This window comes from Clarias gariepinus, chromosome 6 (assembly GCF_024256425.1).
Source record: "Clarias gariepinus isolate MV-2021 ecotype Netherlands chromosome 6, CGAR_prim_01v2, whole genome shotgun sequence".
NCBI classification, from domain to species: domain Eukaryota; kingdom Metazoa; phylum Chordata; class Actinopteri; order Siluriformes; family Clariidae; genus Clarias; species Clarias gariepinus.
In genome coordinates, this window is record NC_071105.1 from 29800321 (window position 1) to 29815443 (window position 15123).

General features: G+C 36.5%; 1 protein-coding gene across 1 annotated transcript; it reads right to left on the reverse strand.

Moving 5' to 3' along the window:
- Nucleotides 1-1077: 1077 nt before the first annotated feature.
- On the reverse strand, nt 1078-13672 carry dtd1 (D-aminoacyl-tRNA deacylase 1). The gene is made up of 6 exons (XM_053499242.1): nt 13405-13672; nt 13102-13192; nt 12729-12964; nt 12528-12625; nt 12227-12374; nt 1078-1372 (listed from the first exon to the last, which is right to left on the reverse strand). The coding sequence occupies exons 1-6, from the start codon at nt 13445-13447 to the stop codon at nt 1356-1358; spliced, it is 633 nt and encodes a 210-aa protein (XP_053355217.1). The 5' UTR covers nt 13448-13672; the 3' UTR covers nt 1078-1355.
- Nucleotides 13673-15123: the final 1451 nt, after the last annotated feature.

Genomic DNA, 15123 nt, shown 5'->3' on the forward strand with positions numbered 1-15123 from the left:
AAGTTGTTTTTAATGTGCTTTATAAATAAATTTGATTGATTTTTTGAATTGACCTAATCTGCATGCTCTTGGACGGCGGGGGGAACCCCACCAAGTACGAAGAGAACATGCAAACTCCACACAGACGCAAGGCTACAGTACTAACCCTCAGACCCTCGAGGAGCAAGGAAACACAGTACTAATCACTACACCACCATGTCCAATGTAGAATTATCACCTTAAGAAAATTGTAGACTCCGATTAAATTTGGTTGCTTGCCGCAAATGTAAGCAGCTCAAAGAGTAATTTACTATACTGAATACTGAATATGCATTTATTGACTACAAAAAAAAAAATTATTAACACTCATCTACAATGTTAGACAATAAACCACACTCACATGTACATATGGAGATGGTAAACTTCGTCGATTATTTTAAGCATAATTTGTTAATTAAACTTTATAGCCATTAGCTGAATCTTCAGGGAGCTCTCTGTGGCACTTTCAGTTACAGCAGAATCTTATTTGCAAGCATGCAAGTGGGAAGCATGTTCCCACAGATGCTGATGGTGCTCACGGCACAGACCAAAAAGTCGTTGTCTGGAGTCAGGAACAGGGAAAAAAAGGAAACGGAGAACTTGCAGAAAATGCAAATATGAAAAAAACCTGAAGTCAAAGCAGAAAAAAGAAAATACTAACCACTGTTCAATTCTGATGGCCCTTCTTGATTGTGTCCATATTATAGCATGTTTACATACATAATCTGTTTGATCAGTCAGTGCATTACACACTATTGGTGGGAGTTTGGGTGCCCTGGGAACAGGAATAGAGAAAAAGAGAAACTTTGAACCTTTGAACCTTTGTTGATAATTTTCCTTTTGCTAACAATTTTCTGAAGTATAAATTAACAATGTTTGTGATTCAAATCATATGACAATTTCGATGTGACTAAACATGATAACTGGTTGGGCACACATGCGTTCACTTATGCTCAGTCACATTTTTTTTTTTATTCTTATTGAACTGTTTAATTGTGATTATATTCTTAAGCCAAAATTCTGTGGCAGATAAGCACTTGAAGAGAATGACACCACACACAAGTTGTAAAATAAATCTCAGAATTTACTGATGTTTTAAAACACTTGCACAATTATAATTAGTCCAAGTAGGCATTATGGATACATGTAGTTTCCAGAAGTCAAAACATTATTAAATGACATAACTAAAAGTGCTTATATTGATCATAATTTTATTTACAATTTAATAGGGAGTATAAAGACTGAACATTATAGCAATGGAGAATGATGAGACCAGATTATCCCTGATGAGTCCAGATTAATCCAATTCCAAAGCAATGGGTTTGATTGTGGTGTTCTCATCTGCCTAAACAAACTGTATCAAAGACAAAAATGCAAAAAGGTTTAGTTTAAACAAAGGAAGCAATGCATACGTGAAACAAATTTAGAGCATTTTTTTTTTTCAATTTGTCTAAATACTTGAGGCCACACCCACAACTGATTCTGGTCATGTTTGCTTGAAGGGCTCATAATGGCAAATTTGCTTTCCCTGAAGAATTCTTTCTGAACCTTCTAGAGCAGTAAACAACCATACATAGTATGATATGCAATGAAAGGCTAATTCACTTTTAAGGATTCCACTACAAAAAAATTATATACAGTGTATATATACATATACACAAATACACACACACACATAGTACACAGAGTACAATTAAACTAAAGACAGATATTCCAAATAAAACAAATAACTCAAAATAACAATAAATAAGAATTACAATGTAAAAAAAAAGTGTAACTGTAACAGAGATATTAAAATTAAAAAATTATATAATTGAAACATGATGTATGATAAATTCAATAAAAGGGGGAAAAAGTTGTACATATGCAACTTTGTTAAAAAATTTATTTTTAAATGACTCTTTTGTTAAAATCCTCACTTCTATATTTTGTTCAGTGCAAGTGATCATAATTTGTAGATAACTTCCCTCTTTTACACCATATATTGGATATGAAACAAGAACAGAATAAAGCTAAAATTTGGTATGTTACATATTAATAAAGATATGTTAGGAATGACAATGCTAGCCTTGCTATAGAAACACAGCCCAATAAATTTATGAGCCTCTTGTTTATGGGTCCAAGGCTAAGTCACATACATAACTTCTACAGGATACATTTTTTATGTATAGGATTAACTTGCACATGAGGAAAAAATTGTTGGTACCCTTCGGTCAATAATAAAAAATAAAAAAAATCACAACGGTCACAGAAATAACTTTAATTTGACAAAAGTAATAATAAATAAAAATTCTATGATTGTTAACCAATGAAAGTCAGACATTGCTTTTCAACTAAGCCAACCAATAATTCCAATTATATTTAATAATAATAATAATAATAATAATAATAATAATAATAATTCCAATTAATAATAATTGGATAAACTCATGGAACAGGCCTAGACAAAAATTAAGGTACCCCTAGAAAACACTAAAAATAATGTAATAATGTGACCAAAAGGACATGTTAATTCAAGGTGTGTCCAATAATTAGCATCACAGGTGTCTACAATCTTATAATCAGTCATTGGGCCTATATGTAGGACTCCAGGTAGTCACTGTGTTGTTTGGTGACATGGTGTGTACCACACTTAATATGGACCAGAGGAAGCAATGGAAAGTGTTGTCTCAGGAGATTCGAAAGAGAATTATAGACAAGCATGTAAAGTCCTCACAAAAAGCTTTTTCTAAATAATAATAATATAAACAAAAGTATAATAATATAAATAATAGTATAAAAAAATTAACAATTTACTGTTTTTAAACATTAAAATAATATACACATTAAAATAATATTCTTAGTCAACAGCTATGCAAACTGATATTATTTCTCACTTTTTTCTCCTCAACAGATACAATCAAACAACAGGCAAGTCAGCTAATGAACGAACAATGCTCAAAATATCAAAATCAATTCCACTGGCAATAAACCCATAAATACATTGCTTAACATTGTCAATTTGTCCCTCCTCATCAATTTCCTGCCTTCTTCATCACAGTTACTTTATCTTACATACCAGCACGAGAAATCTGTTTGAAATCTGTATCTGAAAATAGTTGATGTACGAACTAATGGCTGAAAAACTGCGTAAATACAAATTCGACACATCATCGGCTGCTAGGCCCAGCGCCGCACCGGCCTCGAGTTCCACCGTTACTAAATCGCGAACGAATCCGCCCCCGCTGGACAGCCCAGAAAAGATGGAGGTGGCAGATTTGAAAGCAGAGATACTTTGCTCCCTCAGAACATTTCGGAGGTGATTAAATCTGAGTTGAAAAACGCACTTGCTGACGATTTCAACTACCTTAAAAACGAAATGCAGGCGGTTAAGGACAAAATCATGAACCATACAGCGGCGATTCACTCCGAGATAGATCAAATGAAAACCACGATCAAAGAGGTGGAAAGTGGATTGTCAACATGGTCAGACGAAGTAAATAGTCTACAGACTGTGGTAACAGACTTGAAAGCAGAGGTGACCGCTCTGAAAGGAAAATGCGATAACCTGGAGGGAAGGAGGATACTTGGAGTAGCTGAGACGGATGGGACAAGTTCCACCGGGTCGGTGGCTAGGCTGCTGAGGGAATCGCTGCACTTGGAAAAAGATGTACTTGTGGATTGTTCCCATAGAAGCTTGGTGCCAAGGAGATTGGATGGAAAGCCACGGGCCATCGTAGCTAAACTTCATTACTATCAGGATGTGACGGAAGTTCAGAAGCGTGCGCACGCCCGAGCTCCGTTAAGTTACAACGGGGAATCAATCGCCATCTTCCCGGATTATACGGCAAACGTTGCTAAGGCCAGGGCTGCGTTCACGGAGGTCCGGAAATTATTGCACAATCGTCAAGGCGTCCGTTTTGGTATCTTGTTCCTAGCCCGGCTACGTATCTCACATGATGGTAAAAAAAAAGAATTCACAGATGCGGAGGAAGCGAAGAGGTATGTCAAGAAGAAGATCATTTCCACTGAGAAGGACTGAGACTGAACTTCACTGATGTATACGGTACTCCAAGTGCTACGCAGGTACAAGAGTGTGAAGGTTTAATTAACCTGAATTGCTATTTGTTTTTGTTTCCTTTGGTTAATAACTTGGTTCACCTATTAAGGAATCGTGATGATCAGCCATGTTTTACTGAAAGAGGTTAATGTTCGTGTTGCGTATGGCACTGTTCAAAGTGGAATCTAATAACAGTGCACGCTGCTTAATTGAGGGGTTTGTCGAGAGTCTGGGGGGGGGGTTGTGTTGTTGTTTGTTCTTTTTTGTTGTTGTTGATCTTATAGCATCCCCGACATGCACAAACACTCAATGTGTGGATTTGTTTTGGAAGGGTATAGGGTTCACCCTGTTCTTGTTGGTGATAAAGGGGTGGGTGGGGTTAGCTCAAGTGCCAGACTTATTTTGACAGATGCCCACTGTATCTTGCGTTCTTTATTACACTGTAGCATTCCTAATTTTCATGTATCCAATTATATCCCCATAATATGACTGATACTAATAAAGCTAGAAGAATGGAGGGCTGCCGAGTCAATTTTATGACTTGGAATGTTAAATCGCTTAATCACCCAGTGTAACGCAAAAAGGTATTTGCACATTTAAGGCAACATAATGTGGATATTGCCTACCTTCAGGTGACCCATTTGCGCACTATGGATCTTTCTCGACTTAAAAGCAATTGGTCGGGACAGATATATCACTCTAATTTTAACTCAAAGGCTAGAGGGGCTGCCATACTTATTAATAAAAATATACCATTTACAATGACTAAAACAGAAATTGATCCATTCAAGCGTTATGTTGTTGTTGTGGGACAGCTGTTCTCGTTTCCAGTTATCTTGGCCAAAATTTTTTTCTCTTTTACCAAACCTGACAACACACCACCTTATTCTCGGTGGCGATACAAATTGTGTACTCTCCCCTGTTTTAGATCGTAGTTAGCCCAAAAGGGTATCACTGTCCAGATCGGCTCGCTCGATTAAACTCTTTCCTAAAAATTATGGAGTGGCTGACTTATGGCGGTTTCGTAATCCTACCTCAAGAAAAAATTATTTTTTTTTCCCAGTTCATAATACCTACTCCCGTAAAGACAATTTCTTTCTGGATAATAGACTTCTTCCCCTCGTTACTAACTGTGGTTATGAAAGCATAGTCATTTCAGATCACGGCCCCTTAGCCATGACAATGTGTATTCCTGATACACAGACCAGCTATCGCCCTTGGAGACTCAATCCTCTGCTTCTGTCAGAAAAGAATTTTACTAAATGTATTTCTTCTGAGATTGCATCATTCCTCGAGATAAATCAAACGCCAGGGATGTCCCCTTTAACTGTTTGGGAGGCGCTAAAAGCGTACATAAGAGGCCAGATAATATATTGTGCAAATAAAAATAAAATTAACACTATGTGCCTCAAAGAGCTGACAGATGTAATACAGAGGATAGATATGCTTAACAGTCATACGCCCTCTGTGGATATGATGAAAAAGCGTATATTATTACAAACTGAATTTGATCTTCTATCAATGCGTTTGAAAAGCATTTGATCGGGTGGAATGGGACTATCTTTTTAAAATTTTGGGGAAATTTGGCTTTGGGCACAGATTTATTGCTTGGATCAGACTCCTTTATACAACTCCGCTAGCTGCTGTCCGGACTAACAATAATATATCTGCTTACTTTGAGCTCCATCGTGGCACACGGCAGGGCTGTCCTCTGTCCCCACTCTTGTTTGCAGTAGCAATGGAACCGTTGGCCCTAGCCCTGAGGCAAAGGGGCTGACATCGAGGGCATTCAGCGGCCAGGGCTGGAGCATAAAGTCTTATTATATGCAGATGATATGTTGCTGTATTTATCAAACTCCAGCTCAAGTCTTCCTAAATTGTTGAATTTACTTACCGAATTTAGTAAAATATCTGGATATAAAATTAATGTTCAAAAAAGTGAATTAATGTCTATTGGTGATAAAATTAATTTGTCTTGTTTAGGCTCAGTCCCTTTTAAAATTACTCATAATAAATTGAAATAGGTGTTTGGATTACACACAGATAAAAAGACTTATATATAGCCAATTTTCAGCCCCTTTTATCTAATTTGAAATATGATTTTGAACGTTGGGTCAATCTGCCTCTTTCACTGGGTGGACGAATTAATGCAGTAAAGATGGCCATACTGCCAAAGTTTTTATATATTTTTCAGTGCCTTCCATTTTTTCTAACTAAATCTTTCTTTTCTAAACTGGATAATCAAATATCATTCATTTGGAATAAAAAAACGCCAAGAATCAAAAGAAGTATATTACAGAGACCGCGTTCAATGAGAGGGATGGCACTCCCGAATTTCATGTACTACTATTGGGCAGCCAACATAAGACCAATGCTCTACTGGGTAACTGAGGATGACTCATTCCATGCTTGGCCCGCTTTAGAGGCGGCAGCAGTTAAACCAACTTCGTTAATTGCTTTATTGTGTTCTAAACTACCATTTACACAGCCCATATCTAGCTTAACCTCTAACCCAATAGGTATACACTCAGTTAAGATCTGGAACCAAATCAGACGGTCCTTTGCACTTTGCAAAGATCTATTACAGGCTGCTCCAGTTGCAAAGAACTTCATGTTTACCCCATCAATGATGGATGAAGCTTTTGATGTTTGGGCTAAAAAGGGTGTGGTTTCATTATCTGATCTTTATATCGAGGGGAATTTTGCTAGCTTTGAGCAGTTGGTACAGAAATATGACATCCCTAATTCACATTTTTATAGAATGGGAAACAGATTTGGAGGAACCTATTTCAGAAGAAATTTGGCACAATATAATAAAAGGAATTTTTTCTTCATCCATCTGTCTTATGCATGCTGTGATACAGTTTAAAATTGTTCATCGCTTGCATTGGTCCAAGACCCAACTTTCTAAAATTATGCCTGATATAGACCCCATATGTGATCGATGCAGACAGGATCCTGCCACCCTGCTGCACATGTTTTAGACATGCCCTAAGCTTTACACATATTGGGTTAACATCTTTGAGACCTTCTCCAAGACGTTTGAAGAGAGAATAGAACCATCTCCATTTATTGCATTGTTTGGTGTGGCCCCAGAAAACATAATTATTAACAAAAGGATGAACACTGTGCTAGCTAGGAGGCTGATTCTCTTTAAATGGAAGGACCCTGCTCCACCGACACACGCCCACTGGATAAGAGAGAGTATGGGTCAACTTAAGCTGGAAAAAATTAGACATACCATTAAAGGGTCTACTGAGAAATTTTATAATATTTGGCAGCCTTTCTTTACTTTTACATTTACCAATTCAACTCGAAAACAAATAATCTGTTTTTATCCTTTTTTTGTTTCATTACAGCTGATGTGATCCAGCCTCCCTGTGCGCGAACTGTTCATGAAAGGTTCATTTCCATACAGGAGAATCTGTACCACTCCTTACTTTCATACGGATTACATAAAAACAGATTATTTGTTTTCGAGTTAAATTAGTAAATGTAAAAGTAGACAGGTCAAGCTTTCTATAGATATGTATTTTGTGTCTCTCTGTGGAGTATTTGATGAGTTTCAGTTCATTTTAATGACGTGTTTCTCCCTGCAGTTCACGCAGACCAAAGAGACAGAGAGCGCACCCTGTTTATTTTCTTTATTTTATTAATGCTCAAAGTTTTATTTTTAACATGTGTGCATACAAAAAAAAGTAGACACTTTAAAGATTTTATTAATATATAGATCTTGTCTGTACGATCAAAACTGAAAGTGTAATTTAAGTTCTTATTGGCGTCATCAGGGGAAAACGCCTCAAAACGCATATATGCGTGCACGGACCTCAGAGGGTTAAAGGACCATGCACTGAAATAGGTGGCTGAGAACAGAGCTAGTTTTTTACCAGGTAAATGTAGTGATTTTTTTTACACAACCATTGAGAATTTTTAATTAAAGTATATTACAAACTTTTCATTAGGACCCTAAAGAATCATCTTAACATTTAATGAAAAATGGGACTGAATGACCCCTTTAAGTTAGGGGTACCATCATTTTTGTCTAGGCCTGTTCCATGAGTTTTGTTTTTTTTTGTTTTTAATAATTCCGTTGAAGCATGGTTAAAAAGCAATGTCTGACTTCTATTGGTTAACATTCATGGAATTTTTATTTATTTATTGCTTTTGTCAGATTAAAGTTATTTCTGTGACCACTGTGAGTTTTTCTTACATTGACCAAATGGTACCAACAATTTTGTCCATGTGTGTATGTTGATGCAACAATGTAAAACGTTTCTATGCAAAGCTTTTTTATATCAATGTAAAGAGTGATGAACAAAGATTGTGTGTCTTTGCTTTGAAAAAACTTGTGAATGTTATGGAAGTCACTTAATGTTAATGTTTTTATTTTTACAACATAAAAATAAACCTGTAAACCTGGTTTAAAAGTCATGACTATTTTAACACATTTTATTGTTTTGTTTAAGTGAAAAAAATACATTCTGATGACTACTATAAACACACTCATGAGTAATAATTTGCAGAACAAAATATTACAGTGCAATGAACAAGTATTTACACCTTCTTAAATTTTTTTTTAAATATTTGTCACATTTAAATGATTCCGATCATCAAACTCATTTTTAAATTACACAAAGAACTTAATAGATTTTAAATAATTACATTTATTAAGGGAAAAAAAATTCCAAACCTGCCTGGCCCTATATGAAAAAGTAATTGCCCCCTAAACCTAATAACTGGCTGGGCCACATTTGGCGGCAGCAGCAACTACATTCGAGGTTTTGCCATAACTGACACATTCCTATGGAAGAATTTTGGTCAACTTTTCTTTTCAGAATTGATTTTAATTTAGCCACACTGGTGTTTTTCGAACATGTACGGCTCGTTTAAGGATCTCAGTCAGATTTATTGACTAGAACTGTCATCATAATGCATGAACTGCCATCTATATGTTATTTTGTTCAGTCTAATACTAGGCCAAATTAATAATTTCTGCAAAAGTAAAGCCATTCTTACAGAAGAACATGTTAGTTCATGCTTTTTTTTTTTTACTTTGCTTTTGGGTCAAGCACTTAACCTACAAAGATGAGCTCCAGTGAGCTCTTAAAGTCCAATTTTACAAACTTCATAACAGAGACTGCATCAGGTCTATATATATAATACCCCTTAATACTTTAATATTTATACCATCCTCAATACTAATACTATCCTCAATACAGTGGAACCTTGGATTACAAATATACTTTGTCCTAGAAGCGGGCTCATATTTCAAAACACTTAAAGCGAATTTCCCCATAAGAAATAATGGAAACTCAAACGGCTCATTCCACAGAACAAAAAAATAAATCCATAAAAATTATTAATAGGACCTCCGAGTGGCGCAGTGGAAAGCGCTCGCCCTATCATCCAGAGATCGCTGGTTTGAACCCCGGGTGATGCTGTTTTCCTCTCACAGCCGGAAGCACAGAGAGAGCTGATTGGCCGAGCTCTCTCAGGGGGGAGGGATGAAAGGTACTTGCGCTGCCACATTAATCACGGCTCTACAGCCAATCAGGGGCGTCTGTGAGCTCGCGCACGCAGAAGGAGCAGCTAGCACTTTCCTCCGAGTGTGTAACTCCGCCCCCCTTATGATGCGTGAGCAAGAAGTTCGAAAAGATGTGGTCGGCTGACGTCACGCAGTTCGGAGGAAACACGGGATAGTCTTCGCCCTCCCGACTGAGTGGTAGTAGTAGCCTTAATGTGGGAGCCCCCTCGCGACGGGGAGGAATTGGCTACAACTAATATTGGGGATAAATTTTTTTTTTACGTACACGCACACACAGAGAAAGACTGTTTTATCGGAGGGTGTGTGTGAGAAGGCGAGAGGAGGAGGGGTGTGTGTGTGAAGGGGCACGGTGTCCAATGACGAGCAGAGTGGGGAGAGAGAAAATTAATCTTTAACCTCTCTAATGAGACTTTCTTTTGGTTTACACGCATGCACACGTTTAAATGTAAAAAGGTAATTTTGCTTAATTAAACAGCAATGTAAAATATATAGAAGAAACAAAGATTAATTAGTTTTCTTTTTAGAAAAATCTACTTTTATTTTTTAAATGCATATGTTATGCGCAAAAATGCCTCCCTACCACAGATTGCCCCCCCTACATAATCTATATCAACTATTATATTAGAACATAAATTCATAGGTTTATGATTTATACATTACCAACTGCACCAAATAAATTTCATTATCAAATAAGCAATATAAAAAAAGACATGTTGTATAGGAAAAAAAATATATATAAATTATATATTATTATATAATGGGGGGCAATCCGTGGCAGGGGGGGCATTTTAGCGCATAACACACATTAAAATAAATGATAATTATACAAAAACACTAAGTTGTGCAACTTAACTTTCAGAACTAAAATTTTCAAAATCTAAAGCTGAGGTATAACATAAGCCTTTACTGACAATTTCTGTCATTTTCTCTTGCTGATTTCTTCTTCACTTGGCCCCCTTTAATTTTATCGCTTCTTTCCATTTTACAGCCCACAACAGAACGCTACCTTAAATCAATACACACAACTGTTTGTGTCTCCTTATGCTTTTTTGGGTGACGTAAGCGCTTCTTCTTAGTCGGTGTTTAGTGGCGGCTTGTATCCAGAAGTGTGCTGTGTCACACCAAACAAATAATTGCGCAAAAACATAACACAAGCTTTTAAAATTAACTAAATGCTTTAATGCCTTGATAATTTTTTGTAATCAAATTACTCAAGTTACTAAAAAAAATCGTTTCAGCCCTAGTTTTAATAATCAATTAACATATCAATTATTGAAATGATTAATTGGATTACAAATGGCAGAAATACTTAACAGCTCTAGTTAATTGTTTAAATGTAGCTTGACGTTGTTTTGTGCATGTGGTAACGAAGTCAATATAATAAAGATCCACAGTCCAAAAACAGTCCTAGTCCCGTGATTTCTTGTTTTATTGTCCATGTTAAAATGCATATGTTGATTTAACACAGAAGTGATTTTTACTGTAGGTCTATCATATACAATTCATGCGAATTCATGAAATGAATCGTCATTAAACAGATTCATCTCCCACACTGCTACACCCTTTTTTTTTCCTTCACATGGACCGTTGTTGCAGTACAGTTATTAAAGAACAGTCACTACACTTGGTCACAAAATAAAATTATAGTTGCAAGCAACAATGAGTGGGCCCAAGCACCCTTTGCCATCGCCACCCAGACGCACCTCACAACATGTGGAGCGTGTTAAAACCTACAAAACGCCATCACCGCGCACTTTACACAATATGATGTAATAGGGCCGATGTCAGCTTGCTCCCTAAGTATTTGTCATGTCGTGTGTGTGAGAGAGAGATATGCGTATGTATATATGTGTGTGTGTGTGTGTGTGTATATATATATATGAGTGTGTGTGCATGAGAGAGATGTGTATGTGTAAGAACTGTTAACATTTGTGATCTGTATGTGTGTAGAATAGGCTGCAAATGCTAAAAAAAAGCATCAAACTAGGATGTTTCTTAATGTGAGGTCACTAAACATGTCACTGAATTTAATGCCACTCAGTATAATGCCAAAACAAAAAGTTATTAACCATTTTTAATTAACCAAGTTTAAGGCATCATCACAGCTGACCTGTTTGAAATATCCAAAATCCTGTGCCACACAACTCTCAGGCATCCTAATGGCAGCAGATTCTAACCTGTCTGACAATTTTCATGAGTTTTTGAGCATGTTAAGATGCCCAAAAACCCCAAAATGGTAAAAAAGAAATTATGCACACCTTATAGTGCTTGGACTGTAAAAATGCTTTATGTTGATGATGTTGACTATACGTTGCTTATACGCATGACACACGCACACAGACTGAGCATGGGAGACAAACGATTATCCACAATCCGACAACGCGAGAGAGAAGAACCATTGCCTCAGTCATGATCACATGACGCTTAGCGGACAAAGCGCATACATACTACTTATATATTATCAAGATCATTTGGAAAAAAAATTCATCTTGCAAAACACTCGCAAAACTACGTTACTAGCAATCCAAGGTTCCACTGTAACTTGATATGCATTAGGAAGCTCCATGTTGGGTTAGTTTTCACTTGTTCCAAGTAATCATCCATCACAAAGCTCTCCAACTTACCTTTTTCTGAAGACAACTCACCCTCGGCCTCATCACTGACACTGGTGTTCACTTTAGAATGTAAGGCACCCCTGTCCTTACTTGATTCTGAGTTGCCTTTTGTTCTTGTTTTTTCCTTACGCTGCTGCTGCTTTTCTAGTTTGGACAGCTTAAATACAGGGCCAGGAAAACATATAAAATAATAAAAATTGGTTACCCAATTATTCATGTTTGTTTATTTACATCAAAATCTGTCATGTATTAATGTCATTTTTAGCAAATTTATTGATTATGTTGTAATCCTTAACATAAGAAAACATACCTGTTTAATATCTGTAGGAGCAGCAGGAGATTCCAAATAAATGGTGACAGGGCCATCATTTTTAACATGCACTTGCATGTAGGCACCAAACTGGCCATCTGAAAAGTAGTACAACTTACATTATTCCAAATGCTTACAGATTATTGACTTAAAAGGACATTTACTAACAGTCATTGCATATGGTAATCTATCTATTTACACCTTTGATGAGTTCCGGTTTGTATGCAATCCTCAACTGCTCCAAAATGTTGTTGTAAAAGGGTTGTGCAAACTCAGCAGTCATTGCTGAATGAAAGTCAGGCTTGTTTCCTTTGAGAATACACTGCAGTGTGAACTGACTCACGCACAACACCTCCAAACCTTTGTCCATTACACTGTGTTTCCATGCACAGCCATTCTCATCCTCAAATAAACGCAGATTCAGGATCTTACGAACTCTGATAATCACAATTACATAAATTATAAAATGTAAGGGCTTCAGTAAAAACAATATTTTATTAAAATAATTATACAAATATCTCCAGCTGGCCATATGTAGAAGACAGACAGTAAGTGTATAAATAGCAGCACTCACATGTAATCTACATCCCTCTGTGTGTCCTCAGTTGAAATCCCGATCAAAACACAAATGCCTCTTCCGATGGAACTGATGTGGTTCTCCCCAGCTGTGTCAGAGACACAATTTTAAAGGCGAAAATAATGAATGATCACTACTGCAATATAGACAACTGCACACATAACATATACTAAGTGTAGTACTGATTTTATATTATGTCTACTAGTTTTGGAATTTATTAGGACACGAACAAAACAAAAACACTTTATATACCATCTCAACATAATATTTATAGCGCATTCTATGTTTCTATATACTAACCCATTACACTCGCATTAGCAACTCGTTGAATTACTGCTTTCATGGTTTTGATCGGGTGTCTGCACGTTGTTTGTATTTCCGGTTCCACTGACGAGAACCGCAACGATATCCCGCTTTTTAGTCCGGAAGTATTTTTCCAAAGACTTTCCCAAGTATAATACGTCAAAACAACGTTAAGAAATTATTCCATAAATATATACATATATTTATAGAAATTTAATGTTAATTTAAGGTTTTATAGAAATTTAAGGTTAAAACCTATACGTATTGCACTTTGAAAAAAAAAGAACTACTACCGCTCCCACAGTGCATTGCGAACCGAATTGCTGTCCTTAGTGCATTACCAGAGCCGGCCTCTAGAGGGTCCCGGGAGCGGTACGTTTTTTTTAAATCCTTATTGTCAACAACATATGTACAATACCTACGCAAAAAAACATACCTCTAAGCTAGTGTTAATTTTGTCAGCTATTTTTAATTTCCCGGGATAAATGTCCCTGTTTTTTTAATCATATTTAGATAAATAGCCAATCCTATCATGTTTTAGTTTAGTCGACTAAAAGTTTGGACATTTTAGTCTCGTTTTAGTCAATGAAAATGTAACGTTTAAGCGATAAGATTATTATTAATTAACACTACCATCAATCTAGTAAAGCCAAACCCTTTTTTTTTTTTTTTTGGGTTTTTTTACACAAAATAATTATCTTAACATTTAAAATGTACCTTTTCATCTGATGTTTTCATCTAATTATATTTATTTTTAACTATTACAAAAACTGCTGCATGCCCATATTTTTTTAACTACAAAACAATAGGAGCAGTATAGACAATACAGTGTTTTGAAACTTTTTTATATATATAAATATGAATTTACTTGGACTGTTGTAGGAATAGCTACTATGGGTCACAATAATTTTCTAACCTATTAGCTTAATGCATTTGTCAACGGTTTAACTATAAAATAAAATACATCACATGTAACAAAACATAATTACCAAAAAGAGGCTGTAAAACTGGGTGAGTTTTATGGTATGCCTTGATGCGTCTCTTCAGGTTTGTGGTATTTTTTCCAACAATTGTGTGCTGTTTTCCCTCCGATATCACCACACATCTGTTTTTTTTTTCCAGTTCAATATGAAGAAAATGGGCCCAAATATCGGCTCTTATATCTATATATATTGTGGCGTGGGCGGGGTTTTGGACTAGTAACCATCATGCTTTGCGGGAGGGGTTGTTAGGTGTTCACCCTGTCGAGGAAAGGTGTTTGGGTTAGTGGCTTCGGCCAGAGTGTGTGGGTGTGTGTGTGGGATAGAAGTGAGTCCTGTTGATGTGTGGTTTATGCTGTTTCATGCCATGATAAATAAAATCTCCCAGCCATTTGCATGCGGCAGCAAGGAAGCTCACTCGTCTCTCCAAGTCCCTTCGTAGCAGTGAAAAACGCTACAATATATATACAGTATATATACTGTTTATACACACACACATTTATATTTAGGCATTTGGCAGATGCTCTTATCCAGAGCGACTTACATTTTTATCTCATTATACATCTGAGCAGTTGAGGGTTAAGGGCCTTGCTCAAGGGCCCAACAGTGGCAACTTGGTGGTTGTGGTTTTTGAACCTGGGATCTTCTGAACCGTAGTCCAACCACTGAGCTAACCCCTACAGGGTTGTGTGTACATGATGGCCACGCTGGTTGGATATGACAAAATGTGTTGAAG

Coding starts and splice junctions, on each gene's coding strand:
- dtd1 (XM_053499242.1), bottom strand. CDS start 13,447: ATGAAAGCAGTAATTCAACGAGTTGCTAATGCGAGTGTAATGG. Junction 13,193..13,404: donor TGCTAATGCGAGTGTAATGG/GTTAGTATATAG, acceptor TCTCTGACACAG/CTGGGGAGAACCACATCAGT. Junction 12,375..12,527: donor CTCCTACAGATATTAAACAG/GTATGTTTTCTT, acceptor CCTGTATTTAAG/CTGTCCAAACTAGAAAAGCA.